The sequence below is a fragment of the Oncorhynchus mykiss genome, chromosome 4 (genome assembly GCF_013265735.2).
Source record: "Oncorhynchus mykiss isolate Arlee chromosome 4, USDA_OmykA_1.1, whole genome shotgun sequence".
Lineage (NCBI taxonomy): Eukaryota > Metazoa > Chordata > Actinopteri > Salmoniformes > Salmonidae > Oncorhynchus > Oncorhynchus mykiss.
This window is the reverse complement of record NC_048568.1, coordinates 39,551,192-39,572,500: the sequence shown is the minus strand read 5'-3', so window position 1 is coordinate 39,572,500 and position 21,309 is coordinate 39,551,192. Positions and strand designations below refer to the sequence as shown.

The window sequence follows — 21,309 nt, the reverse complement described above, 5'->3', positions numbered from 1 at the left end:
TACGTCACTTCATACCCATGAATACGTCACTTCATACCCCTGAATACGTCACTTCATACCCATGAATACGTCACTTCATACCCATTCCCGCGAATACGTCACTTCATACCCATTCCCGCGAATACGTCACTTCATATCCATTCCCGCGAATACGTCACTTCATATCCATTCACGCGAATACGTCACTTCATACCCCTGAATACGTCACTTCATACCCCTGAATACGTCACTTCATACCCCTGAATACGTCACTTCATACCCCTGAATACATCACTTCATACCCCTGAATACGTCACTTCATACCCCTGAATACGTCACTTCATACCCCTGAATACGTCACTTCATACCCCTGAATACGTCACTTCATATCCATTCACATACTCTATCAACTTTAGCCCCTCTCAGATATCCTTCAATCAGAGATCAGGGCAGAACAAAGCAGCTCAGAGTGCATGTGCTGATCTAGGATTTATTTTAATATTTTATTTAACTAGGCAAGTCGGTTAAGAACAAATTCTCATTTACAATGATGGCCTACACCGGACAAATCCGGATGATGAATACATCACTTCATACCCATGAATCCTATTGATTCTGATCTAGGATCTGTCCATATAATCTCATTCACTATGATGTAAAAGGCTAAACTGATCCCAGATCAGCACTCCTGCTCTGAGACGCTTTATGGATACGGCCTGTTCACAACAACAACTCACATATTTACAAAGATATTCATCCACTCCTACAGTTACCATTCGGACTCCTGTAAGATCTCTCAGACTACACTACCCAGCGTACCTTGGGGCACTCCTTCTTGGCGATGGTGAGCCAGACTTTGCGTCGTCGTGCGTTCAGCTGCTCTACGGTCAGGTGTTTCTTCTTCAACATGGGAAGAGGGGCGTCATGGGAAAACTTGGCGAAGATCTTGGTGACATGCGGCCGCCCCTCGCCCGAGAACTCCCCCTCCCCTCTCTTCTTTTTCCTCTTGCCCTTCTTCAACTTGCCTGAAAAGAGAAGGGAATATGGACAGGTACATCCATTATTGGAGACCAACGTGACATTTTCCAGGACGCAAGTAAACCTGTTCACTAGTAGCAGTATTAAAAATCTATACGATTCCCTCTATATTTTTATTTTATTTTATAGGTTTGTGGGAACAATCATCCATAAAAAAAACGAGACATTCAAACAAAGCAAAGAAAGACCGTTATAAATAAATAAATAAATAAATAAACTGTGTTTCTTACCCTTGAATTTCTTCTCCTCCTTGATCTTCTTCTTCTTGGGGCCCAGCAGGTGGCGCTGTTGTTCGTGGAAAGGGTCATGGGAGGAGAGCAGTCCCGTACTATAGTACTGATACTGCTGCAGCTGAGAGGAGAGGAAGGGGGGGGGTTACAAACTGGCATTTAGAGGAGCAGACGTGCCATTTAGGCTATTGCCATTTTAAAACGTAGTCAATTTTCTCCTTCATTTGATGTTTGAAAACACTACTAGGGCTGGAGTCCTGAACCACATCTTGTATGTCATTCATTTATTGTGGCCACTAGATGGCGGTGATTAAAACTAATGCCAATTTACAAACTAAGCAAACCAATTTGAAGACAACACACTTTTTTTCCTTCTATTTTTAATTGAACCTTTATTTAACTAGGCAAGTCAGTTAAGAACAACATCTTATTTTCAATGACGGCCTAGGAACAGTGGGTTAACTGCCTTGTTCAGGGGCAGAACGACATATTTTCACCTTGTCATCTCGGAGATTCGATCTAGTAACCTCTCGGTTACTGGCCCAACGCTCCAACCACTAGGCCGCCCGCCTCCAACCACTAGGCCGCCCGCCTCCAACCACTAGGCCGCCCGCCTCCAACCACTAGGCCGCCCGCCTCCAACCACTAGGCCGCCCGCCTCCAACCACTAGGCCGCCCGCCTCCAACCACTAGGCCGCCCGCCTCCAACCACTAGGCCGCCCGCCTCCAACCACTAGGCCGCCCGCCTCCAACCACTAGGCCGCCCGCCTCCAACCACTAGGCCGCCCGCCTCCAACCACTAGGCCGCCCGCCTCCAACCACTAGGCCGCCCGCCTCCAACCACTAGGCCGCCCGCCTCCAACCACTAGGCCGCCCGCCTCCAACCACTAGGCCACCCGCCTCCAACCACTAGGCCACCCGCCTCCAACCACTAGGCCACCCGCCTCCAACCACTAGGCCACCCGCCTCCAACCACTAGGCCACCCGCCTCCAACCACTAGGCCGCCTGCCTCCAACCACTAGGTCACCTATCTCTAACCACTAGGTAACCTGCCTCTAACCACTAGGTCACCTATCTCTAACCACTAGGCTACCTGCCTCTAACCACTAGGTCACCTATCTCTAACCACTAGGTCACCTATCTCTAACCACTAGACTACCTGCCTCTAACCACTAGGTCACCTATCTCTAACCACTAGGCTACCTGCCTCTAACCACTAGGTCACCTATCTCTAACCACTAGGCTACCTGCCTCTAACCACTAGGTCACCTATCTCTAACCACTAGGCTACCTGCCTCTAACCACTAGGTCACCTATCTCTAACCACTAGGCTACCTGCCTCTAACCACTAGGTCACCTATCTCTAACCACTAGGCTACCTGCCTCTAACCACTAGGTCACCTATCTCTAACCACTAGGTCACCTATCTCTAACCACTAGACTACCTGCCTCTAACCACTAGGTCACCTATCTCTAACCACTAGGCTACCTGCCTCTAACCACTAGGTCACCTATCTCTAACCACTAGGCTACCTGCCTCTAACCACTAGGTCACCTATCTCTAACCACTAGGCTACCTGCCTCTAACCACTAGGTCACCTATCTGTAACCACTAGGCTACCTGCCTCTAACCACTAGGTCACCTATCTCTAACCACTAGGCTACCTGCCTCTAACCACTAGGTCACCTATCTCTAACCACTAGGCTACCTGCCTCTAACCACTAGGTCACCTATCTGTAACCACTAGGCTACCTGCCTCTAACCACTAGGTCACCTATCTCTAACCACTAGACTACCTGCCTCTAACCACTAGGTGACCTATCTCTAACCACTAGACTACCTGCCTCTAACCACTAGGTCACCTATCTCTAACCACTAGGCTACCTGCTGTCCCAAAAATGTCACATTGGTTTCCAATAATAGATGTAGTCCTCCATATTCCCTTCTCCTCTCGGGCAAGCTCTGATCATTGGCTGATCCCTCCCAACCAGTTGACTACTTTAAAATAGTGGAAGTGCTCCATGGTAACGTCCATGCAAAAACAAATCAAAACACATCGCTATAGAGTCATCATTGTTCAGTCAATGCCATCACAGCGAGCACAATAGTAGTGACGGTCGTGTGGCTGCAGTGGTCGTCACGTGGCTACACATCAAGAAATAACAGTTGTGTTATGCACACGCATGAATGCCTGTGTGTATGTCTTGACGTGTGTGTGTGTGTGTGTGTGTGTACGTACCTCTCTGTCGTTGTGGAACTTGTTCTGGTGCTCCCTGGTGAACTGGTGCAGTCTGAGCATGTCCTGTAGCTCTTCTCTGGACAGACTGAAGTCAGAGTCCTCTGTGTCTGACTCACTGGTGTCGTCGCTCAACAGGATACTCTATGGGAGGGGGGGGGACAATTCAGATACAGCCACCCACTATCTCTCTATATTCACCACTACAGACTGGTTTCCTGGACACAGATTAAGTCTAGTTCTGGACTGAAAAAAAAACATGATCATTTGTTTCGGTTCAGGACTAGGCTTTGTAGTCCTGAACGTTAATACACTAAATCATGAATCAATGAAAAATACCTTGAGCCATTTCCTGCTCTTCTTCAGTTTGGAGAAGTTGTATAGACTGGCTTTGTCTTCCTTGTGTTCTGGGGAGAATAAAAAGGAGCGTGAAGGAAAATCTAACGTCTTTGAACAAAGATCTGGGTGAGATTTTGTTTATGGATCCAGGATATTGCACTTGGTAATGGAGTCAATGTTGGCCATTAATCTGAGATTACACCTTGAAAATCCAGACCCCCCCCCCCCCTTACTAAAGCATATCCTGTAGCAGAATATATATACACAACAGCTGGGAGCGTACACCACTGTTAAAGGTGCATGCACCTATTTGAATGTTCCAGGCGAACTCTCCCTAAGCTCCCCTTCACCTTGTGATGGAGTTCCGTTGAGGATGGTGCCCTCGGTAACAAGCCCCTCCTCATCCAGGTCACATGACTCCTCTTTTATCGCCAAGGCTGCGTGCTGATTGACCGGCCTCAGAGAAGGCCCCTCCCCTAATCCGTCATCGTCGCTGTCGTCACTGTGATATGACAAACACGTGAGCCCAGAGTCATCCCAGTCACGTCATAAAGAACAGACAACATCTACTCCAGGCTTTTTTAATTTATTATTATTGATAAGGCGCAAGCGGTGGCTGTGCGCTCGTGGCTCTCATTCACACAACTGCTCACTCTGTTTGCTACAAGTATAAGTTGTAACTCTGTAACTCTGAAAGGGATAGTGCAAGATTTTGGCAATTAAAATTGTGCACTATGCAATTTTTTTTTTTAATAAATAAAAATAAAAAAATCTGCCATTTCCTGGTTGCGAAAATTCTAATAGTTCGCCTAATTTCAGTTTATGTGACAATATATGCAAGTACAGTGAAGAGCAGGGGCCTGGGACCCACAGTTGGTACACATTTAAAATTTGCCCTAGCACTACACAGCGGATTCAAATAATGAGTTGAGCTTGATGAGTTGGTTATTTGAATCAGCTGTGTAGTGCTAGGGCAAAAAACAAAAGGTTCACCAAGGGAGGACCCCCAGGACCGAGTTTGGGGGAAAAAACCTTCCCTACAACACATGTCAAACTCATTCACAATGGGCAGAATGTCTGCGGGTTTTCACTCCTCCCTTGTACTTGATTGATGAAGTAAGGTCCCTGATTAGTAAGGAACTCCCCTCACCTGGTTGTCTAGGTCTCAGTAAGGAACTCCCCTCACCTGGTTGTCTAGGTCTCAGTAAGGAACTCCCCTCACCTGGTTGTCTAGGTCTCAGTAAGGAACTCCCCTCACCTGGTTGTCTAGGTCTCAGTAAGGAACTCCCCTCACCTGGTCGTCTAGGTCTCAGTAAGGAACTCCCCTCACCTGGTTGTCTAGGTCTCAGTAAGGATCTCCCCTCACCTGGTTGTCTAGGTCTCAGTAAGGAACTCCCCTCACCTGGTTGTCTAGGTCTCAGTAAGGAACTCCCCTCACCTGGTTGTCTAGGTCTCAGTAAGGAACTCCCCTCACCTGGTTGTCTAGGTCTCAGTAAGGAACTCCCCTCACCTGGTTGTCTAGGTCTCAGTAAGGAACTCCCCTCACCTGGTTGTCTAGGTCTCAGTAAGGAACTCCCCTCACCTGGTTGTCTAGGTCTCAGTAAGGAACTCCCCTCACCTGGTCGTCTAGGTCTCAGTAAGGAACTCCCCTCACCTGGTTGTCTAGGTCTCAGTAAGGAACTCCCCTCACCTGGTTGTCTAGGTCTCAGTAAGGAACTCCCCTCACCTGGTTGTCTAGGTCTCAGTAAGGAACTCCCCTCACCTGGTTGTCTAGGTCTCAGTAAGGAACTCCCCTCACCTGGTTGTCTAGGTCTCAGTAAGGATCTCCCCTCACCTGGTAGTCTAGGTCTTAACTGAAAGGAAAAACCAGCAGACACCAGTCTCTCCATGGAATGAGTGACATCCCTGCCCTACGAGGTACGGCACCTGATGGTTCTGTTATACCTGATAATTAATTGCACCCACCTGGTTCCCAGATCTAAATCAGTCCCCGATTAGAGAGGAACAAAGAAAAAAATAAAGAAGTGGAACTGGCTTCGGGTGCGAGGGCTGTAGAGAATCATTGCATTTTCAGCTGTTTGAAGCTGTTGTACCGAAACCGAAAGTAAAAGACCCAAAAAACGAAACATACCGGGAACTATAGAAGTAGTGCACATAGAACAGCTCTACCGCTTCTTAGACTTGCTTTCAATAATAATGACAGATCTATAGCTCACATTTCTATGTGAATTTGGTTGAGTCGCCCAAATAAAGTGACATATTGCAGCTTTAAGAGTCAGATGAACTCATGGATACAATGTATGTCTCTGCCTTCAGTTAGAAGGAAGTTGCTAACTATACTTAGTGCAATTGCTAACAGCTAGCTGTTCCCATAGACTACCAGTCATTGTGCTAACGCTAGTTAGTAAGGAACTCTCCCTATGCCCTCCCAGGCCCACCCATAGCTACACCCCTGCCCACTCATTTGAAAATCCATAAATTAGGGCCTAATTTATTTATTTCAATTGATTGAGTTCCTTCTTTGAACTGTAACTCAGTAAAATCTTTTAAATTGCTGCATGCTGTGTTGCATTCATATTTGTGCTCAGTATACCTTCAAAATGCAAGCAGAGACATACAAATGGTATCCATGAGTATCCAAGAGTGTCTCAGTCGAAAATGTGTTTGTTTTTGTAAATATTTTTTTTGGGCAGCAGCGGGGCGCCGCGGCTAAATGAATATAGGATAAACACTGGTATATTACCTGAATAGGTATCTGTTCATTATAAATAGAGTACTATGAGTCATGACAACTCCAGAGTGGGGCTCTATAACTGTACTTTACCTGGATAGGTCTCTGTTGAAGACTGAGGCGGTCTGGCGGAGGAAGCTGTCAAGGCGTAGGGATCTCTCCAGGTGCTGAAGGTGAAGAGGCTTGGCCAGGCCTGATGACGACCATGCTGCCCCATCGTCGGCCTCTGCCTGCCCAGCCCCAGACGCCATGGAGGACTGAGACCTGTAGGCCCTACTAGGTAGGGATACTCACTGGGCGAGAGAAGGGGAGGACAAAAAGAGAAAGGGGGAGAGAGGGACGGGAAGAGAGAGGTAGGGGGTTTAGATGGAGAGAGAGAGTGATAAGAGAGAGCAACCAATGTGGAGGGTAGAGCAGAAGTTGTAATATTACAGCTAAAGATTCTGTGTGTTTTTCAGTCAGGACCTCCACGTCGTCTCCCTGACAGCTCGTCTCCGCATGCAACATAACACTGACATATGTTTGTGCAGAAATTAACAAAACAATGGAACCTTTCTAATGTGGGCTATGGATATCCTCATTATCTCCAATCACAACTGTCAGTTCAGAAGATGTGAAAGGCCTGAAACGGAGAGAAAGAGCCACAAGTCACACACTGCACCCCACCAATCACAGCTGTCAAAATGGACTAATGAGCGTATTCCATCTGTGGACCTTCAAGCACTTTCATGTGTCAGATTGATAAAAATGTGTTGAACTGTCGATAGAGGAAATTGAGTCTAAATATGCTTGAATAGGTATGTACAGGCATGTTTTGTTTTTCATTTTGTTTCAAGACCTCAAGTCAGAGGTTTGGGAAGGGTCTTAGGGGTGCTCTTTGACCCCAATCCTGAACCTAACCTATGGACTCATTAATGGGGCTCCCGGGTGGCACTGCTAGAGTGCCCAGTGCTAGAAGCGTCACTACAGACACCCTGGTTCGAATCCAGGCTGTATCACAACCGGACGTGATTGGTGGCTCACATTTGGCCCGGCGTCATCCGGGTTTGGCCGGTGTCATTGTAAATAAGAACTGACTTGCCTTGTTTAAATAAAGGTTAAATGGTCACAACTCGTTTGAAATGTCCACAAATCCCCACAGGAGTATGAGGTTCATGCTACATAACACCAATCTGGATGTAAATACTTTGATTCCCACTAACTTGTAAAAAGAAATGGGGACTTTTAGGTAACTTATATAAAGAGAAACATATTTTATTCAGGGAGATCCTTTTGCAGATGTGGGGAAAATGTAGGTTTACTTAATGGTTCAATCATAGAGATGATTGAGTGATAATGAGATCAGGTGTCTGCAAAGTGAATCAAGCCTCTGTACTACAATCTAGCTAACCTGAGTTGTTACAATGTAGCTAGCCTGCCAGTAAACACTCAGAGCAAAGCACAACTGATGAATGAATGTTCAGCTAAATTAGCTAGCTAGTTGTCTAACTGAACGGGGAATTAGCTGGCTAGTTAACGCTAAAATGAACGTTTAGCCTGCAAGTTGCGATGCTACCATAATTTAGCTTACTAGCCTTAGCCTGTTAGCACTTAGCTGTGTGGGCCAGCTAACCTCGTATGACATGTTAGCTAGCTGGCTAACGTTAGCTAGCTACCTACACAACACACGATATGACATGTATATCAAGGGTCAAGGTATGCAGCTACGTTAGCAAGGTAAATTATATGTTGTGGTTAGAACAGGCATTGGCCAGCTGAATTCCTATTCAAAGAGCAGGTTAACTTTGACATGTTTGACTGTCTGCTAACCCGGCCTTTGTTACATTTGAATGGCTAACTGTCAATCTTGATACGTTTCTGATCATTTTTGAATTAATTAGGTATGAAGTTCCCACTCACTCTTTTTGAGTTATTCAAATGGGTTCTGCCCCTTTAAGGCTACCAACCTTCTCTGGACATATGAGTATTTTAGTAATACAATTCATTTTGGAGTGATACACAACTTTGGCTTGTTTACAGCGAGAGGCCTAGGAATCTTTCCAGTACCTATCCGTCTCCTTGAATAGACACGAGGGTCGTGTCAGAAGCCTCTGTTCTCGGATCCCCGCGATCTAATTCTTTCTCCCTCCCGGCCATTTTACCCCATTGCTCCCTCACCATATTACCTCCGAAACACTTTCTCACCTTGGCCCCGTGTCCCCCTTTTGCGCTCTCTCGTAGCTGCTGCCGACTCTCAGTTCTCTGACTCCAAGATGGCGGGTCTAGGCAACGAGTGAGTCTGTGAGCTTTGGGTCGACAGCAGCAGAGAGGCGGCCACTTTCTGTAACTGAGGGAGCAGGGACACGGCGCCATGGCGAGGATAGAGCAGGGAACAGGCAAACTAATCGAATGCAGAGAGAGTGACGATTTCGTATCTGCCCCTCAAAGGAATCGCTGCGGAAATATAGCAACACAAACATTGTAACAAGTATTTTAGAGTCAATTCTGGCGAGAGTTTGCCCATAAGTAGTAGTTCAAATGATTTTTGCGATATTATCGTTTGCGATCCGAACTCTATTGGTGGAGTCTGTTAATCCCGAAGATTACCGAGCTACATGTTACGTCACTCACAGGGGGGAAAGTCGTTATGAGTATCGCGAGCCTGTTACATTTTCCGGAAAATTGTGTAGATTTTCTGACTGATTTGATATGAGCTATAAATGGCAAACAATGCACAAGTGTTACAATGGAACTGTTTAGAAGTTAGAGCATCATCAATATGTACCCGATCCTGGTCCTCCTTAAGAAGCCTTGTGTGCGTGCATATGATGCTTTACTTTATCCCAAACAAACTTCACATTCACTTTTCAATCTCATAGTTTACTATGCATTGATGACAGTGTAAACATTGAATTACTTGGCCAGTCCTTGTCAGTTTATGCATATTTATGAGAGGAAGGCATCTCACTCAATCCCCTAAACCCACAATAAAATCATCCAGGTGTCTTAACTGCCATTACTTTGTATTTTCATATTCACCAGCCCAGCTTTCAGATTCTAAGACTCATTTTATTTAACCTTTAACTAGGCAAGTCAGTAAAAAATTAAATTAAATTCTTATTTTCAATGACGTTCTGCTCCGGCCAAACCCCGACGATTCTGGGCCAATTGTGCATCGCCCTATGGGACACCCAATCACAGCCGGATGTGATACAGCCTGGATTCGAACCAGGTACTATAGCCTCTTGCACTGAGACACAGTGCCTTAGACTGCTACGCCACTCGAGGAACCCATCAGAGGAATTCATAACAACATTCAAAACACTTGAAATAACAATTCCAAAGACAGAATTAAAGATTCGTTTAATTTTCATAGGTGCATTTTGCAAACCAAAAGTGGGTTACATTGACCTGATCTCAGATGTCACAACATAATAAACTGCCAGCCAATGAAACAGGTGTGAAGAAAGTTCTCATGATGTCATAAAGGAAACTAATAACAAAAACTGTAGTTCTTTACATACCTTTTTATAGTACTATTCATGTCAATAGCCAGTGGAACTAACTAATACCAGTGAAGATGTATAAATATGCATTCCATTTCAGAGAACATTTCACAAGTTAATTTGTTAATTTAGACAGATGAGTGTAAAAGATAGTGAACCGATCTTGTAATGCTTAATAAACCCAAGGTGTGTGATCCCGACATAGTGGCAGTTTTTCTAAGCTTCGCAGAGAGAGAGTCTGTAGAATATATCATGTTACAGAGACACTTATAGGGCTTATATAGGAGCGCCTGCATTCTTCCCCACTCCTGTGAGTATCCATCGCCCGGCACTGTGCAGCTGTGGCTGTACATCCCATTATCAAAGGAGAATAACAGCTGATTTTCTGGCCTACAGTGTACACACTGGTCGGTTCCATTTCAGACAACACACGCTGCGCATTTCAGTCATTTCAGACAAGTCTATTTCACCTCTCATCGGTTCAGACAGTTAAAGCACATTTCACTAATTTCAGATCTTCTTCAGTCAAATTTTCCCACCTCATATCAGGCAGTCCATTTCAGACCTAGCTCATTTCAGCTCCAAGCTGCCAACCATTTAACTCAGAGCCAGCTGGACTTCTCCTCCTCCAACTTCTGTGGATCAATAAACGGCTTGTCGATCGACTTGATCATCAGCTCGCCGCAGTACACGCATTCAAACGCGATGATGTCATCGATGTCTGACTTGATTTGCTCACGGCTGACTCCAGCATTCTCTTTGCCCAGGCTGGCGGTGTCGCCCCCTTCCTCCTTCTCCTTGGGGGCAGGGCGGTGGCGAGACTTGGAGGTCTGAGTGGCTGCAGCCAACTTCTTCTGCAGCTCACCTAGTTTAGTCTGCTTGTAGGTGGACAGGTGAGGGGTCACCTGAGGAAAGATCCACCGTTACAGTATGTGAGGTGGTGAATAATAAAATGGGTATTTACTATTGAATCTCATGAAGAGATAGATAGATAGATAGATGGATAGATAGAGAAGATGTTTTTTGGGGATACCCCCTCTAACTAATTTTCCTTCTGTATGTAGTGTACATAATTTACAAATATATGTAGTAATTACCCAATGACTCTGTTTGCATTGTTACATTGTTAGCCATCTCTTTATGAAATAGGGTCAACGGTTAAGGTAAAATGGTGTGCTACTGACCTACTGGTATATATATCTTTAGGCAACTGTTCTTGAAATAGGGTCAAGGGTCAAATAAAACAGATTTACACACTGACCTCCAGGAAGAGGCAGTCGTAGTGGAACATGTGACCACAGAGGAACAGATAGAAGGGTCTGTTGAGGAGGGGGAAGTCACAGGCAGCACATTTCTCCTGGTTCTCCACCACCCCGTACTTGTTCCTCATCTCCTGGATGTCCTCTCGGATCCGCTTGGCGCTCTCCGTCGCCTCCTCCATCTCCTGCTTCAGCTCGTCTATATGCTGGTTGTACTCCTGTAAAGAGCTGCAGATAGCCTCCTGCAGGGAAGAAGGGATATTGTTTTGTCAACTTAACATTTTTCCTACATGGGGAAATTTGTTTGGTTCCAACTCATCATATACTCATCTGCTCGTGATATGTTAGATTTGCCTGGTACAATGAAACCAATGGAAGTCACAAAAGTGCAAGCTCCGAGGTAAATGAAACGCACCTCAAAACACTGAACTTAAGTATATAACCTAGGTAGTATACTAGACCCAGGTCTGATTACTACTCTGGTGTGTGTAGAAGTGTCTTTGGGCTTAACAAAAGCTAGCTAGCTAGCTATATATATATATATATCCAATGTATTTTCTTAAACACTACAACCTTGAAGTGGTCTATGGTGACGAAGTCCGGGAAGAAGGGCAGTATGTCTTCGATCTTGAGCAGGTTACAGCTGGACAGACAGTTCATGGCCTTCTTCACATCCTTCTCCTCTTGCACCACGTGACGAGCGATCTTCAGCCACAACTTCTTCCTCAACTCCTCGTCATCCTCAGGCAGGTCAGCACATGACTTGGCCAGGTCCACATCCACCTGGAATAATAATAATTTATTATTATTATTTACTGTGTCCCTTTCGGGAAATATATCTTGAATCTCCACAGCACAGCTGGGAGAGGGAGAGCACAGGAGGAAAGTTACACCAGCTGGTTTAGGAAGGTTTTGTCCCCCCCCCCCCACACACACACACAACATGCACGCTTCACTTTCAGACCCTGATTTAACATACAGTGCCGTGAAAAGGGATTTGCCCCCCCCCCCCTTTCTAATTTTCTCTATTTTTGCAAATGTTTAATACTGAATGTTATCAGATTTTTAACCAAAACCAAATATTAGATACATGGACACTGAGTTTACAAATAACCCCTCAAACATTGGAAGACACGAGTCCCATTATGCCTGGCAAAAAAAAAACCTAACGCTGCATTCCACCGTAAGAACCTCATACCAACGGTCAAGCACGGTGGTGGTAGTGTGACGGTTTGGGGATGTTTTGCTACCTCAGGACCTGGACGACTTGCCTTAATAGAAGGAACCATGAATTCTGCTCTGTATCAGAGAATTCTACAGGAGAATGTCAGGCCGTCCGTCTGAGTTGAATGCAGCAAGACAATGATCAAAAACACACAATCAAGTCTACATGAAAATGGCTAAAAAGCAATACATTTGACATTTTTGGAATGGCCTTGTCAAAGTCCAGACCTAATACCAATTGATATGTTGTGTCAGGACTTGAAACAAGCAGTTCATGCTTGACAACCCACAAAAGTCACCGAGTTAAAGCACTTCTGCATGGATGAGTGGACCAAAATTCCTCCACAGTGACATGAGAGACTGATCAACAACTACAGGAAGCGTTTGGTTGAAGTCATTGCAGCTAAAAGGTGGCACAACCAGTTATTGAGCGTAAAGGGGTAATTACTTTTTCCCCACACAGGGGCATTTGTTGTTGCATAACTTTTGTATTTATGACATAAATTAAATAAGTATATAATTGTTGTGTTTATTTGTTTTAATATTAGGTTTTGGTTGAATATCTGATAACTCAGCCACACAAGAAAATATGCAAAAGCAGAGAAAATTAGAAAAGGGGGGCAAATACTTCTTCACAGCGCCGTGTATTGAGTTTACAAAACATTAGGAACACCTGCTCTTTCCATGACAGACTGACCAGGTGAAAATGAGCCCTTAGTGAGGTCACTTCTTTAAATCCACTTCAAATCAGTGTAGATTGAGGGGAGGTGACAGGGTTAAAGAAGGATTTTTAAGCCTCGAGACAATTGAGACATGGATTGCGTATGCGTGCCATTCAGAGGGTGAATCGGGCAAGACAAAAGATTTAAGTGCCTTTGAACAAGGTATGGTAGTAGGTGCCAGGCGCACCGGTTTGTTTAAGGACTGCAACGCAGCTATTTAAAAAAAAAAATAATTAAAAAAATTAAATGCTCAACAGTTTCCTGTGTGCATCAAGAATGGTCCGCCACCCGAAGGACATCCAGACAACTTGACACAACTGTGTGGAAGCCTTGGAGTCAACATGGGCCAGCATCCCTGTAGAACGCTTTGGACACCTTGTAGAGTCCATGCCTCGACGAAATTAAGGCTTTTCAGAGGGCAGAAAGGGGTGTGACTCCATTTTAGGAAGGTGTTCCTAATGTTGTGTTCCTAATGTTTTGTCTACTAGCGCTTTGACTTTCAGATAACGTATAAGACGGGGAGTGGGGGTAAGCTCACTATTTGCACTTCCACTTTAAATCTTGCATGTCGTGGCTGTTACAACATCCTGCCAATATTACATCATCAACAATTAGCTACATATTCATGAAAACACTAGCCAAGATCCTCACTTGTAGGGCCAGATCGACAGCTTCCTCATACAGCTCCATGATCTTATAGACCAGAACGCAGGCCTGGAGGTAACCATGTTCAGCACACAGCCTCAGCGTGTACTTTAAGTCATAGTGGATGTATGACGCGTGGGTACCAGCCTGTCAATAATAATAAAAACAGCACTGTTTTAAAAAAAAAATTAATAATAAATTAACAATTCATGTATATTTGATCAAGATACCCAAGAACACTTACCAGAGGAAACTAAGTATACAAAAGCAAATATAGGGCAAAAACATGACATTACTAAAAATAAAAGTATATTATACAATTATCAATCGACATCTGGTCCGAGTCCCTATAGGCCCTGGTCAACAGTAGTGTACTATAGAGTGAACAGGATACCATTTGGGGCAGTCAGTCTTGAACCTACCTGTTCCAGGTACCACAACAGACTATCAGGTTTGTACTTGGCGTAGAGGGACAGCAGGTAGTTGTGTATGGCCTCTTCTGTCACAGTGAGCTGGTAGACACAGAACTCCATGTACCGGATGGTCTCGTTGACCTGTTGTGTTGAACCCATCTGACTGTAGTTGACCAGGGCTGGGATCAGCTTCTTAGGTTCCAGCCTGGAACCCATCTGGATCCAGGCGTCCACCACCTCTTATGATCGAGGTATATTTAGTATTTTATTTACATTTGATTGAACTAGGCAAGAATATTTATTAGTCATTCGATTTCCCTTTCACAAATACACATAGGCACTTCACATGCCATAAAAATGGACAATCGAGTATGGTATTGTATTTCAAACTCAATTAAAAAACACAATACTTCAGTTATGTACTTGAACACAGACAACAAACAACAAACAAAAAAAACATTTCAATGCAAGCAGATAAAATCATTGCATCACCTTCTTAGGTATGTGTTGCATGAGGATGGGGGAGAACTTATAGAAGAGCTTCTCGTCGCAGTGCTTCGAGAGCACCTCCAGGGCGGCGCTATAGTCATCATGCTGACAGTGGTGGGAGATCACCCTCTCATAGTCCTAGAGAGATAAAGACAGATTCTTTCATGTCAAACAGCAGCAGGTAAAAATACATACTTTAGAAAACTGAAAATAAAGTCAGCAGCCATAAAGGGGCCTAAACATGCCACATCATTAGAGACCACTCTAAATGGCACAATACAATACCACGCATGAATAGCAGGGCTGGGGTCAATTGTATTTCAATTGCAGACAATTCAGGAAGTACACTGAAATTCCAATTCCGATTCTCTTCAATGCTTTTCAAATTAGGAACATTTTGAAATTGGAATTTAGATTCCTTTCTGAATTGACTGGAAATGAAATTGAGCCCTAAGCCTGGATAAAGAGCATCAACAGATACCTGCATGATGACAGAGAAGTAGACCATGTCGTCCACGTTGCCGTGGCTAGCCAGCAGGTCATAGATGGTCGTTCGGTTGTTATAGAGACACTCCTTGTGTTTGGAACTACTGAGGAACTTCCGGAACTCATCACGCGTCTCCTGGAACACCCCATGTTTCCCCTCGTCTGATTCTAGAAGCCCCAGGTGGTTCAGGTAAAGCTCAGTCAGCCAAGTGACCAGTAGGGTGATCTGGGTCTTCTCACTCTGTTTCAATCAATCAATCAATCAATCTTTATTGTCCCCAGAAGAAATGTTACTTTGCAAACAGGGGTAACATGATGAAAAAAAGCATAAAATATGTTGAAAACAGACCACACAAAAGACAAACTATCTGGCAGTTTGAGAAGTGAGCAGAAGACAAGCTTCCGTTGCTCACTGTTACAGACAATAAAGTTGTATGGTTTTGAATTGTAAACACTTAGGTCACAAAAACATCATGCATCGTATACCTGTTTTAAATTATTGAGTTTCTTCAGCAGGAACTCTTTCAGAGCCTCGTCCTGTTTTGCCTCGATAAACTTCAAAGCAATCTCTTCGAAGTAGTTCTGGGTCAGAGCGTAGCATTTAGCGCTCTCCAAGTAGCGTTTGTTCTGGAAGCAGTGTTCTGCCTCCTTAGCCAGGACCATGTCCATGCACTCTGGCCGGTCCCGGCAGTACTCCTTAGCCAGGTCAAACTTGTTCATGCTCATGTACATCTGCCACACATCCCTGGCTTCTCTCTGGATGTGGTATCTGGATTGAGGAAGAAAAAAAAAAAAACTTACTGTCACACTCACTTTGTCTGTTCTTTCTAGTCTGATTCCACAGATGACAGTTAAACCTTGTTCAGCCACTAATGGCAGAGCTAGTCTGATTCCACAGATGACAGTTAAACCTTGTTCAGCCACTAATGGCAGAGCTAGTCTGATTCCACAGATGACAGTTAGAACTTGTTCAGACACTAATGGCAGAGCTAGTCTGATTCCACAGATATTTGGCTATTGTAAAACATTTTTTTTTTTTAAATGACTGCCAGATGAAAGTTTTGTCGATCTTGATTGAATGCACTAATTGTAAGTCTCTCTGGGCACGAGTGTCTGTTGAATGACTAAAAAACTAAAATGTCATGTAAACGAACCTGAAGACAGCCTTCTCAGTATAGATCCACACCAGGCCTCCTGCTAGGTCTTTGATCATCTTCTTCAGAGTGCCGAACTTATCAGGAAACACATCCTCGTACACCACCTGTCAATCAATCAATCCATCCATTTAATCTATTCATAAAAAGGGGGCCCCAGTCAAAAGCAGTGCACTAAATCACACTACATTTTATTGGTCTCGTAAACATATTTTGCATATGTTATCGCAGGGGCAGCGAAATGCTTATTTTTCTAGCTCCAACAGTGCAGTAATACCTAACAATACAAACAAGTCCAAAAATATAAAATAAAGAAATATCAGAACGATCGATAGATAGATATATAGAGATATATATATAGATATATATATATATATAGATATCTATATATATACACACACACACATATATATGGCATACTCTGAAATTGCTCGTTCTGATACACACCCAGGGTACTCACACACACACACAGTTCTTTAATTTTCTACATTGTATAATAATAGTGAAGACATCAAAACTATGAAATAACTCATATGGAATCATGTAGTAACTAAACATTTTTTTTTTTAATCAAAATATATTTTACATTTGAGATTCTTCAAATAGTCACCCTTTACCTTGACAGCTTTGCACACTCTTGGCATTCTCTCAACCAGCTTCATGAGGTAGTCACCTGGAATGCATTTCAATGAACAGGTGTTCCTTAAAAGTTCATTTGTGGAATTTCTTTCCTTCTTAATGCGTTTGAGACAATTAGTTGTGTTGTGACAAGGTAGGGGTGCTATACAGAAAATAGCCCTATTTGGTAAAAGACCCAAGTCCATATTATGGCAAGAACAGCTCAAATAAGCAAAGAGAAACGACAGTCCATCATTACTTTAAGACATGAACGTCTGTCAATACCTCACATTTAAAGTTTCTTCTAGTGCAGTCGCAAAAACAAAGCGCTATGATGAAACTGGCTCTCATGAGGACAGCCACAGCAATGGAAAGCCCAGAGTTACCTCTGCTGCAGAGGACAAGTTCATTAGAGTTACCAGCCTCAGAAATTGCAGTTCAAGTAACAGACACATCAACATCAACTGTTCAGAGACTGTGTGAATCAGGCCTTCAAGGTTGAATTGAGGCAAAGAAACCACTACTAAAGGACACCAATAATAAGAAGAGACTTGGGCCAAGAAACCCAAGCAATGGACATTAGACTGGTCAAAATCTGGCCTTTGGTCTGATGAGTCCAAATTTGAGATTTTTGGTTCCAACTGCCGTTTCTTTGTGAGACGCAGAGTAGATGAAGGGATGATCTCCGGATGTGTGGTTCCCACCGTGAAGCATTGAGGAGGTGGTGTGATGGTGCTTTGCTGGTAACACTGCCAGTGATTTATTTAGAATGCAAGGCACACAACCAGCATGGCTACAACAGCATTCTGCAGCGATACGCCATCCCATCTGGTTTGTGCTTAGTGGGACTATAATTCGCAGAGTGAAGGAAAAGCAGTGAACAAGTGCTCAGAATATGTGGGAACTTCTTCAAGACTGTTGGAAAGCATTCCAGGTGAAGCTGGTTGAGAGAACGACAAGAGTGTGCAAAGCTGTCATCAAGGCAAAGGGCGGCTACTTTGAAGAATCTAAAATCTAAAATATATTTTGATTTGTTTAACACTTTTTTGGTTACTACATGATTCCATAGTTTTGATGTCTTCACTATTATTCTAATATGAAGAAAATAGTCAAAATAAAGAACAACCCTTGAATGAAAAAAAGTACTAAGTACTAAAACTTCTGACCGGCCTTCAGAAAGGCCCCTTGACCTTTTCCACATTTTGTTACGTTACAGCCTTATTCAAAAATGTATTAATAAAACAATAAAAATCCTCACCAATACCCCGTAATGACAAAGTAAAAACAGGTTAAGAAAATTGTGCAAATGTATTAAAAATAAAAAACAGAAATACCTTATATATCATAAGTATTCAGACACTTTGCTATGAGACTCGAAATTGAGATCAGGGGCTGTTTCCATTGATCATTCTTGAGATGTTTCTACAACTTCACTGGAGTCCACCTGTGATAAATTAAATTGATTGGACATGAGTGGCGCAGCGGGCTAAGGCAATCCATCTCAGTGCAAGAGGCATCACTACAGTCCCTGGTTCGAATCCCAGCTGTATCACATTCGGCTGTGATACACAATTAGGGCGGCACACAATTGGCCAAGCGTCGTACAGGTTTTGCCAAGGTCATTGTAGATAAGAATTTGTTCTGATTTAAAAAAAAGGTTATATATAATGTTTAAATTTATTAGGAAAGGAACACACCTGTCTATATAAGGTCCCACAGTTGACAGTGCATGTCAGAGAAAAAACTAAGCCATGAGGTTGAAGGAATTGTCCGTAGAGCTCCGAAACAGGATTGTGTCGAGGCACACATCTGGGGAAGGGTACCAAAACATTTCTGCAACATTAAAGGTCATGAGAAGAACACAATGGCCTCCATCATTCTTAAATGGAAGAAGTTTGGAACCACCAAGACTCTTCCCAGAGCTGGCCTCCCGGCCAAACTAAGCAGTCGGAGGAGAATGGCCTTGGTCATGGAGGTGACCAACAACCCAATGGTCACTGACAGAGCTCTAGAGTTCCTCTGTGGAGAAGTACAACCATCTCTGCAGCACCCCACCAATCAGGCCTTTATGGGAGAGAGGCCAGACGGAAGACACTCCTCAGTAAAAGGCAGATGACAGCCCTCTTGAAGTTTGCCAAAAGGCACCTAAAGACTCTCAGACCATAAGAAACAAGATTCTCTGGTCTGATTAAACCAAGATTGAACTCTTTGACCTGAATGCCAAGCGTCCCGTCTGGAGAAAACCTGGCACTATCCCTAAAGTGAAGCATGGTGGTGGCAGCATTATGCTGTGGGGATGTTTTTCAGCAGCGGGGACAGGGAGACTAGTCAGGATCGAGGGAAAGACGAACAAAGCCAAGCACAGAGAGATCCTTGATGAAGTCCTGAGCGCTCTGGAGCAGGTTCTCAGACTGGGGCAAAGGTTTACCTTCCAAAAGGACAACAATGCCAAGCACACAGCCAAGACAAAGAAGGAGTGGCTTTGGGACAAGTCTCTGAATGTCGTTGAGTGGCCCAGCCAGAGCTCGGACTTGAACCCAATAGAACATCTCTGGAGAGACCTGAAAATAGCTGTGCAGCAACACTCCCCATCCAACCTGACAGAGCTTGAGAGGATCTGCAGAAAATAATGGGATAATCTCCCCAAATTCAGGTGTGCCAAGCTTGTAGTGTCATACCCAAGAAGACTCTAGGCTGTCATCGCTGCCAAAGGTGCTTCAACAAAGTAAAGGGTGTGAATACTCATGTAAATGTGATTTTTAAGTATAAATTAGCAAACATTTATAAAAACCTCTTTTTGCTTTGTCATTAAGGGGTATTGTGTGTCGATTGGTGGGGGAGAAAACTATTTGATCCATTTTAGAATAAGGCTGTAACCTAACAACATGTGTAAAAGTCAAAGGGGTCTGAATACTTTCCTGAAGGCACTAATAGATGTATATAATGTTGTGTATACACAGTATGGACAGTATATGAATATAAAAGGTGTGTATAGCAGTAGTTATATAGGATGAGCCTAGACTAGAATACAGTATATACATATGAAGTGGGTAAATCTGTATGTAAACATTCGAGTGACCAGTGTTCAATGACTATGTACATAGGGCAGTAGTCTCTAAGGTTCAGGGCAGGGTACTGGGTTTGACTATTTAACATTCAGGTTGCCTGGAGATAGAAGCGCTTTCTCAGTCTGTCGGTCACAGCTTTGATACACCTGTACCGTCTCTGCCTTCTAGATGGTAGCGGGGTGAACAGGCCGTGGCTCGGGTAGCTGACCATAAAGGATATTCTTGGTCTTCCTGTGACACCGGGTGCTGTAGATGTCCTGGAGGTCAGGCAGTTTGCCCCCGGTGGTGCGTTGGACCGACCACCTCCCCAGGACCCATTTGCAAGGTTCAGACCCAGGGCCTCAAGCTTAATGATGAGCTTGGAGGGTGCTATGGTGTTGAATGCTGAGCTTTATTCGATGAACAGCATTTTTACACAGGTATTCCTCTTGTCCAAATGGGATAGGGCAGTGTGCAGTGTGATGGCAATTGCGTCATCCGTGGATCTGTTGGGGCAGTATCCTCCTTAACTAGCCTCTCAAAGCACTTCATGATGACGTAAGTGAGTGCTACGGGTCAATAGTAATTTAGTTCCGTTACCTTTGCTTTCTTAGGTACAGAAACAATGGTGGACATCTTGAAGCAAGTGGGGACAACAGACTGGGATGGGGAGAGATTGAATATGTCCATAAACATTCCAGCCAGCTGGTCTGCACATGCTCTGAGGACACGGCTGGAGACGCTGTGTGGGCCGGCAGCCTTGCGAGGGTTAACACACTTAAATGTGATACTCATGGAGAACGAGAGCTCACAGTCCTCAGGAGCGATGGCGGCCTTTTTGCTTGAAGCTGGCAAAGGTGTTTAGCTTGGCCGGGAGAAAGGCGTTGGTGTCCGTGGCGTTTTTTTAAAGTTTTTTTTATATCATCTGTGATTGTCTGGAGCAATGTTCCCTCTAATTGTTTTCAGCACTGAGCATATTTCTGGTCTGCTGAGCGCAAACTGGAACATTGTGTGCAATTCTGTGCAACTTCTGGCACGCGTTTAATGTGAACACTGAGGCTGTACCGGCTTTAAGTTACTGTGAAACTGAGGCTGTACCAGCTTTAAGTTACTGTGAAACTGAGGCTGTACCAGCTTTAAGTTACTGTGAACACGGAGGCTGTACCAGCTTTAAGTTACTGTGAAACTGAGGCTGTACCAGCTTTAAGTTAC

General features: G+C 44.1%; 2 protein-coding genes across 5 annotated transcripts in view; both read right to left on the bottom strand.

The window, feature by feature from the left end:
• ino80 (INO80 complex ATPase subunit) overlaps positions 1–8,922 on the bottom strand; it is an 88,128-nt gene extending 79,206 nt beyond the window's left edge. Inside the window, exons 1-8 of one of the 4 annotated variants that reach the window (XM_036976258.1) lie at positions 8,740–8,922; positions 7,107–7,177; positions 6,649–6,848; positions 4,175–4,326; positions 3,825–3,892; positions 3,489–3,629; positions 1,248–1,368; positions 799–1,004 (exon numbers count right to left, since the gene is read on the bottom strand). In XM_036976258.1, coding sequence (XP_036832153.1) covers positions 799–1,004; positions 1,248–1,368; positions 3,489–3,629; positions 3,825–3,892; positions 4,175–4,326; positions 6,649–6,806 — 846 coding nt within the window. In that variant the 5' untranslated portion in view covers positions 6,807–6,848; positions 7,107–7,177; positions 8,740–8,922. The other 3 variants (XM_036976262.1, XM_036976260.1, XM_036976261.1) reach the window with 3 other exon arrangements.
• A 958-nt stretch (positions 8,923–9,880) lies between these two features.
• Positions 9,881–21,309, bottom strand: part of vps18 (VPS18 core subunit of CORVET and HOPS complexes) — a 34,194-nt gene continuing 22,765 nt past the window's right edge. The window contains exons 8-16 of the mRNA XM_036976263.1: positions 16,433–16,539; positions 15,765–16,047; positions 15,274–15,519; positions 14,796–14,930; positions 14,313–14,540; positions 13,897–14,037; positions 11,873–12,082; positions 11,302–11,541; positions 9,881–10,945 (exon numbers count right to left, since the gene is read on the bottom strand). Coding sequence (XP_036832158.1) covers positions 10,643–10,945; positions 11,302–11,541; positions 11,873–12,082; positions 13,897–14,037; positions 14,313–14,540; positions 14,796–14,930; positions 15,274–15,519; positions 15,765–16,047; positions 16,433–16,539 — 1,893 coding nt within the window. The 3' untranslated portion in view covers positions 9,881–10,642. The remainder of the gene's footprint in view (positions 10,946–11,301; positions 11,542–11,872; positions 12,083–13,896; positions 14,038–14,312; positions 14,541–14,795; positions 14,931–15,273; positions 15,520–15,764; positions 16,048–16,432; positions 16,540–21,309) is intronic.